At 38.6% G+C, this 9182-nt stretch overlaps 1 protein-coding gene across 2 annotated transcripts in view; it reads left to right on the top strand.

Moving 5' to 3' along the window:
* The window catches only part of gabrb2b (gamma-aminobutyric acid type A receptor subunit beta2b), a 34720-nt gene that overhangs the window by 9582 nt on the left and 15956 nt on the right, over nt 1–9182 (top strand). For both annotated transcript variants that reach the window (XM_089017290.1, XM_089017291.1), the window contains exon 4: nt 6945–7165. In XM_089017290.1, coding sequence (XP_088873416.1) covers nt 6945–7165 — 221 coding nt within the window. The remainder of the gene's footprint in view (nt 1–6944; nt 7166–9182) is intronic.

Here is a 9182-nt window from a genome sequence, read left to right on the forward strand (position 1 = left end):
ATATATGTGTCCACTCCAGTGTCAAGTTTTTTGTCATTGTCACTCGAAATTCAAGACCCACAGAATATTGAGTTTTAGGAATACATAAACATTAAATGCAGTGTAAGAAACCTTAGACTCTCTTCTTTCATCAGAAAAAAATGTTAATTCCTAAATTTTATGCGTCTGGAGTTATATGAGCTTGAAATGAGGGCGGCTATCCAAAATATCCAATGCATAGTGTACATTTTGGTTTATATAGCTCTTTAACAACCGCTGAAGCTGGAACAAAGCACAAACATGGAAAAAAAGGACATGCTTCCCCCTTATGGAAGGGAAAACATTGCCAGAGCCCAAGGTCAGCGCTTGATCGGCACCCAAGCAAGAAAAAAACAAAACCCGAACTAATTTGGGAATGGTACTCTATGTCATATTTTCAATTCCCGAATAAACTCGTGAGTGGCAATGAATGAGTGATAACTAAAAAATGAGTGACAACAGTCAAAATAGAAAAGTACAAGCCCAATTTTCGGGTAAAGGGACGGTTCACTGGATTTTGAGGTGTATTAGGAATAAAAGTTGCTGGAACAGGAATTTTTAAAATTAATTTAACCCCAAGAATCGTGACAATACATTCCTCAATCTACATTGGAAGAATACTAACAATACGAATAAATCGACAAGTGCATTAAAAATCTACATTTCTTTCCACGTTTGTTACCAGTTCTAGTGGATGACATATTTTATGCTTCTAAAAGCTTTTGGTGAGCAAAGACACCGAGTGTGAGGTTTTAAGAGATTAAGATGGATGGACTTCCACTCTTTAGCAGAAACGGTGGGAAAATGGCACATATGAAAATAAATAAAGCAAGGAGAAAATGGGGGAGGTGGGTGGGGGGTTAAAGGCATAAAAGCGGCAAAAGAAACCATCAGAGGAAGGTCACCGGCAGTGCTGAAATCAGATTGTGGAAGTGGCAAGCTGTGAAGAATAAAAGCAATTTGCATCTTCGCTCTGCTGTGCTTTTAGACGCCTTTCATTTACCTCTTCATTCTCTCCTTAACAAGCCCACCGTTCTATTCCGTACCTCAAAAATGGAAAACAGGCTTCAAGGGTGGGAGCAGGGCTAAAATACGTCACCTTAAAAGCTCCTTGTTTTGGCCATGTCCCCGCGTAGAAGCTACTGCGCTTCATATCAAAACAAACTCTCATCTTTTTACCCGAGTTCCAATATCGGCCCGTCACATTTGTCTTTCCCATCTATTTGATCAATTCCTTCTCTTATCGGCAAGGTATTTTTTTTTCTTCCACAATCAGCTTTCAATTGGTCTAAAAGGACACAGGTCATTTTCACTGGTCACCGATGGCCAATTTAAGCTCGCAAAGCTCTTAATTCTAGGTCAGAAATCCTTATTCCTGTCATGGGAGAACTTAACTTGTTCACTGCCAAATATGTGAAAAAAGTAAGTAATAAAAGTATTTTATTTACAATGTGTGAGTCCAGGTTTTTATATTATAAAAAAATCATAATATTCATGTTGTTTTGAAAATCAGAAAGCCTTTAATAGTCAGTCCCACAGTGGGATGTATTATATTGTTTAAATACATTACAGATACATCGCATTAGAATTTATTCTCCAATTACAGTCAGTGCTGGGTTTTTGACCATAATCCGTTCCGGAAAACCTGTTTGAAAACCGATTTGTTGGAAAACCCAAACATTTCCCATTATAATCATTGTCATCAATGTCTGCTTTTTTTAAATCGATATTGAATAATACAAACATTTTGACGCACAACAGAACGCAACACAAGGATCTGAGTGAACGCTGGCGCATCAGGATACCGCTGCTCACCCACAAAATAACTTATCCTGTGACTATAAAGTGTTTCGAGATTTTTTAAAGGCACTTATCAATAGAATGTTTTATTTATTATAATTGTGTCAATCCAAGGGTCAGGGTTTTTGTCATTTTCACTCAAATTCCATCACCCACAGAATATTGAGTTTTAGTACTACATAAACAAATTCTCTGTGTTTAAATCGAAAAAAGAGTTAATTCCTAAATTATATGGGTCTGGAGTTATCTGAGCTTGACATGAGGGCGGCTGTCCAAAATACAATGCAATAATTAGTCTTGCAGTGGAGAAATTTACATTTCACAGCAACAAAGTTGTGGATAGAAAAGCAACAGAAGAAGTAGAAAAAGAAAATACTTTGATACGTTGTATGAAGCAGTTCTACATGAAAGAGAAGAGGATCAAAATGTCCTTTTCACCAGTGGATCAGGCATGTCATGGTTGAATGCGCATGTCTACCACAAGCTAAATGATGAAAGCAAACACAAAGCTGTAGCATCCATTGAAGAAAACAGATTGTCTCACATCTCCTGCTCCATGTAAATCCGCCTCAAATCCAAGCCACGACAGTCCCGCATACGCACCGATTTTTTTGGGCTGTGAAAATGCTGCTCATTACAGGCGTAAAAAAGCACAATCGCCCCAGAGCTGTCCAGCGATGACAGTCAAATGGCACCTACATTCCTCCCAATTCCTTGCCTGACAGCTCAGACTTCCATCATTTTCATAAATGACTCTCATTCTTGCCGCAACACCATTGCTTACTTTGTGCTTTGCATCCCATTCTCACTCGTTTATGTCGTGATGCTCGTTACCACTGTTCCAATGACAGCCTCGCCCGCGCCCCTCACACTGTAACATCGGTTGTGCTGCTAATTTCCAGCCTCCTCCTGCCACAGCGAGACGAGGCACACAATAGTTGCCTTTTAGGAAAGTTTGGTAAAGCCACCTCCACACCTAAAGTCACCTCCACAGAGCACCTCCTACAAAGCCACCCAAAACTTAGTAGATATGTCTGAAACAAAAGGCCGTGGAAACCCAGCCACACTTAGGCAGTACCCACTCTACTCTGCAGTGATTGTCAGTTGTCGATTTGAGATGAATCCAGATGTAAAAAAATGGCCTGGAAATGGTGGGTGGGATTGTGCGTTCTGAAGAATGTCTTCAGATAAAGCCTTGGAGTTCTAAGACTGAAAGGCAGAATGGTCTCCGCGGAGTCTATTACCATGTGATTAGCTCAAATTTAGTCCAAGAAAGAAGCGTTAGACAAGATGTTAGTTTCAATGTGGGTCACATCATTTGATTTGCGGAATTATGCAAAACATTTTCATTTTAAATTTCACTGCAGGATCTTCCATATACTTGAGATGAATAAAACATGACAAAAAATCTTGTAGAAACTGCCAATTTTCTACACTTAAATAGAGGAGGAGGAAAAAAATGGACAAATATAAACATATTACTGTGATGAATATGGCCCTTGTGAAATATTAATATATATATATATATATATATATATATATATATATATATATATATTATCCTACTGAAAATGATATCAAAGTCCATAAGGGTTCATTTTACAGATTTCACATGACAATCCAGAAAACATGAGCTTTTAGGCACTGCAATTTTATTTTCAGTCGACTCATAAGTAAGAGTGTTTGGTTTAGTGGTGATGCATAAAACAAATTTATCGTAAAGAAAAAACATTTAAAAGATTCAATCAAAATGTAAAAAAATACTCAACAAATGGATCCGCAATTTGAACACAGAATCCAGCCATTCATTCTTCAGATGACCACTAGAGAGAGTTTGTGTCCCATTGGTGGTACAAGTACACTTTGCGAATCACTGTCAGTTTTTCAGAGGTACCGTATTTTCCGGTGTATAAAACACACCCAAAAGCCTTTATTTTCTTTAAAAGATGACCCTGCGCCTCATACGCAGGTGCACCTTAATTGTGAAGTAATATTGAGCCTCAACAGATCTCGCAACTAATTTCGGCAACCACCGGCTCCGTTTCCCCTTGTAGAAGAAGTCGTGCACAACTCCAGCCTCTCCTATTGCACCTTATAATGTGTTGTGCCCTGTATTTGGAAAACTTTGATAGCTTTATATATTATATTTGGAAAACATTTTTCATTCATTGGGGGTGCACCTTATTCTCCAGTGCGCCTTATACACCGGAAAACATGGTCTTGTAAAAGGGCAATTTGAACCTGATCTTTGCTGCTATGCACTCTTTGGGACTTTGGTATACATGTCTTCTTCATCCGTGATTTTAAAGTATTAAAAATGTGTATTACCTCTTTTTTCCCACAAATTAGTGCCTCCTTGATTCTGATTATATAATCGACAATGTATCAATTTTCCAGACTAATTATGCATAAACGTCAGTAAAGACTTGAGATAGTTTGAATTGGAAGGTACAGAGTCCCTCATTAGAAATGGCTTGGTGGTAAAAAAAAAAGCATCTCATCATCACCCACGCGGGCAGCAATCCACAGAATGCCAGTTTGAGCTGTTACATAATCGACGACTGAAAATGGAAGTGTTGCAAAAGCAGCACGTGCAGCTAAGAAGTTGCTGTGAGTGGGAACAACAAAAGGAAAATATAGCTTAGAGTCTAGTAACGCATCCTGCATCAACTTTTTTAACTGAATTGTTCTAATTACCCTGATGAATGCTGTTATGTAACATAACTTATCATTTGGAGTGCAGGGTTTTACATAAGGCATAACAAGTATGACAAAATGTGTCAAATTAAAAGTAGATTTAAAAAAATAAAGGCTCCTTCCCCCTAAACTCCTCTAGGCAATATGCAGGTCCCGAAGGTGCTCTGAGAAATCGCATTGGTATCTACCAGGCATGTTCAAAAATTCATGTTCAAGTTTCTTTGCAAGAAAGTGGATATGTCAGTCATGGCAACAACAACAAAAAAAGTTCCCAAAGAAAGGAAGTTTATGTAAGAGTTGTTTAACAAGTTGCTTTTTCCTGAATGATTGTGGGGGCTGACGGTGTCCTAGATTTATCGTGACGGAATTTCACAGCAGATGAGAAAGGGATTCCTCTGTTTGTTTGTGAATTATTAACACGTTTTGACTTAGTGTGTATGTCTCTCCAGGAATTTAAGTGAAAACGTGTCATCTATTCTGATAAAACTCCAAAATCACAAAAATGGTTGGGTTGAGACCGGCAAGGCATATAAACACTATCAGAAGCAATATAAAGTACCAATGATTATTATTTCCAATACGCTATTCTCCATTTTATGGTCTTGCGAACAGTGCACTTGTTTCAATGTTTTGGGTCACACAGACTTCAGCTTCTTTGCCGTCATGGCTAAACTCCCTCAAGGGTCTTTAAAATCAATCATGTGAATTTCAGTCCTGAAGAGTACTCATTTTCATATTAAACATTAGTCATTACACAATGCTTTGTAAGGCACTGGAATGGATTAATGGTGTTTCCAGTGATTTTAATGGGGAGAGATGATTTGTGGCATGAGTGCTTTGAGTTGTTAGGTTGGCAATGAAACTCATAAAAAGTCAAAAAATAACATGTTATTATTATTATTATTATTATTATTATTATTATTATTATTATTATATTATTATTATTATTATTATTATTATTATTATTATTATTATTATTATTGTTATTATTATTATTAGTCTGTGCAGGCTCTCAGTCATACAGGAGTGGTCCATCGAGGAAAATGTTTCTTCAGTCGTCATTTGTGAGGTGAAACCAGAGCCAGGTATAGAACAATAGGGGTAATCATATTGGAGAGGTAATCCGATTGGCTAATGAAGTGAAACCAGAGCCATGGATAGAACAATAGAGGTCATCAGATTGGCTTCAGGGAGTGGTCCACTGCTACCCCAATCTTAGAGAAGGGACCTATCAGAGCAGGGGTCCGGCACAGGGACCTCTCAGAGAAGAGGTCTGGCACGGCCACCTCTTTCCATTAGGGATATAGAGCCAGGGTTATCAGCACAACTTTAGTTCACTGACAAAGCTCTTCGGATGACACCTTCAAAGAAGTGCAGATGACTGCTGAAGAAACCCTTTCCTCGATTATTATTATTATTATTATTATTATTATTATTATTATTATTATTATTATTATTATTATTATTATTATTAATGAACATTTGATTAAGTCAGTTCAGTGAAGGCCAAGGGATGAAATGTTCCTCCCGCTATCGGTTTGACGGTCTTCCGTTGTAGATTCCATACGTGAATCTATAACCATACTAACTCTCCCATCTGATGAACATCATACTGGATGATTTCCACACATTTACAACATTGCAATATTGATCTCATTTGCCATCTGTTTTTTTTTTTGTTTTCTGCAGCTGTGGAAAAATAATTGATCACGGCTTCATTACAAATCAATGTGTCACACCAAGGCCCACTCGGCATATCTTGAAGCTGTTCCAAATGCAATGTATTTTGACAATATGTGACTTTTATTGTCATGTACCGTACCAGCTTTTTTGTGCCATACGGAACATGTCTTCTCATACTATAAGGTACTACATCAAGCCAAAAGACAGGGAGTGTTGTATGTGACACTTAGTGCACATGTATTTGGCATATCTGTCTTGATATAGGCTGTTGCGTTCTCTCAGGTGAATATGATTTGACAGCATTCTTTAAATAATGACAAGAATCTTGTACATTGTATACAAATCACATCAGGAGATATCTCTCAACCTTGGATTTAATGAGAAATTTATTTTCCACCGAAGAAATAATGGAAACAGAATCAGCTAGTCATGTGGAGATACAATAAGGCACGTTTCATCGTGTCTTCTCAAGCTCACATCGCCATGACGAGAAGCCACATCCTTCATCCTTGTTCTGACAGTTCCTTTACTTTGTACTTGTGCTATTAGGCTTGCATTTGAAGCGGGGCTTCATCTAATATTGAAGGCCAGTGTGGCTCTAAAATGAAAGTCAGCCATGTAAAAGTATCACAGAGCAACCGTGTAAAACGCTGGCTTTTACGAGTAACCCTCTCTCCTCTCACTTTATTCCATACTTCATTCCATTTGACCACTCCCCCCCGCCCTTTTTGTTCCTTTGCTTCCAGGACTACACACTGACGATGTACTTCCAGCAGGCCTGGCGAGATAAGCGCTTGTCCTATTCAGAGATTCCCCTCAACCTGACCTTAGATAACCGCGTGGCTGACCAGCTGTGGGTGCCTGACACCTACTTCCTCAACGACAAGAAGTCATTCGTCCACGGTGTCACTGTGAAAAACAGAATGATCCGACTGCACCCGGATGGCACTGTGCTCTACGGTCTGAGGTGAGCGTTCTATCATGGTAGTTTGATCTTGACGAGTCGACAGCTTCTCTCGTCAGGTAATTTTCTCATTAGACACAGATGAGCAAAGTTATTGGCGTGAGATGGAATGTTGCCCCAAAGCTAATAATATCGGGCTGATCACGTAACACGACGGTGGGTCTTCATCCAGGAAGCTGACTGCGTTTTCAAATCATATATTCTCTCGTCAGGCCTTAACTTGTTAACTGCCAGAAATGTACAAAAATGTGTCCACTCCAGTGCCAGGGTTTTTGTCATTGTCACTCGAATTCCAGGACCCACAGAATATTGAGTAACGACATAAACATTCAATGCAGAATTAGAAACCTTAGGCTCTCTTTTTTCATCAGAAAAAAAAGAGTTAATTCCTAAATATTATAATATATATATATGGGTCTGGAGTTATATGAGCTTGAACTGTGGGCAGCTGTCCAAAATACAATACAATACATACATATGTATTGGTTTATATAGCGCTTCAACAACAGCTAACGCTAGACCAAGGCGCGAACATGGAAAAAGGGAAATGCTGCCCCCTTATTGATGGGGGAAAAAAAAAAACATTGCCAGAGGTCTGGCCAGCGCTTTATCGGCACCCAAGCAAGAAAAAAAAATTAAACTCGAACGAATTCGGGAATGGCACTCTTTCACATTTTCAATTCCCGAATAAATTTATGAATGGCAATGAATGAGTTAATAAAAGAGTGCTTAAAGCCTGATGACCAGACCACAGTTTAGATCAAACCTGAATTTAAATTACTTTGTATGCCAATGCCCAATATCACATCCTTTCGAGGACAGACCAGGACTTTCAGAACTACTGTGAAATCTCTTAAGTAGGACCAACGTTTTAAGTTTCAACTTCTTTTTTTTTAATAGATTTATTTAATCCATGCAATTTAATAAGTGGAAGAACAGACTGATTGATTTAGAGTACCGCGCCATGTGGCACACCACTTGGAAAATGAACTCTGCGGTATCTTCAAAGTCATAAAACAAAGATGCGGCAACTTAATTAAAGCACAATTGAGGAACGAGTTTTAAACGACAATTACTCACAGGAGTTCGGCATTTAAATTAAGTTCCCATAACTGCTTACGGGTTTTAATGACTGCCAATGCTACTCTCGCCGCATTTAAATTTAAATTCTTTTAATGCGCGGAAATCGCATTTCAAACTTCATCTGGGCGTCAACTAATACAAAACAATCGAGCCAGCTGATTGACTTTCAATGTTACTGTTGACGTTGCACTTTGCAAGCACGCTGATGTCTCATCAGTTCCTTCCACAAAATTGGCCTCGGACGTCCTAACGCAATAAAAAATAAAAAGCTTATTGAAAACCGTAATGTCTTAATGGCTGTTATAGGACCGCACCGGCGCTATTGAGGGACCCTGGAATTCATGTTGAAGAGATTGCCCACTGTGTGGATACTACATTTGACGTATACACTATTCATCAACTATGTTTAGTACCTCTTTAAATATATCTACTAACTCTTGACGTCTAATTTAAAGATCCCGCAACGCATTTCAGGAAATTTGGCAGTGCATACAACCCAAAATAAAAAAAGCAATGATGGAAACAAACAGCACACTGGACCGGACTGGACTGGATTGAATTAGCCTTTATTAGACTCGCAGTGAAGACATTTACATTTCACAGCAGCAAAGTTATTGAAGGAAGAGGAAAGGAAAGGATACAATATGCAAATGAAATATCCAAAATGTCTGGGATTTATTTGGTCATTGCGACAAGTCAGTGCAAAATATTTGGATGGGGGAGATTAGCATGTAACTGGGGGAAGAAATCCATCACGCTTGACACACTCAATATTATGTAAGTAGGATGGCCAGAATTGCGTCAGGACTTCAGCGAGTTGCTCTTATCATGAACAGGCAGCGCGTGGCGATATTGCACATTTGAATCAAACCTTTTATCCAAAATATTATTTACTACCATACAATATTGCCACGTTAATGGTACACGGATAAAAGCT

The sequence above is a fragment of the Hippocampus bargibanti genome, linkage group LG16, assembly GCF_051943395.1.
Source record: "Hippocampus bargibanti isolate YZ-2025 linkage group LG16, ASM5194339v1, whole genome shotgun sequence".
Lineage (NCBI taxonomy): Eukaryota > Metazoa > Chordata > Actinopteri > Syngnathiformes > Syngnathidae > Hippocampus > Hippocampus bargibanti.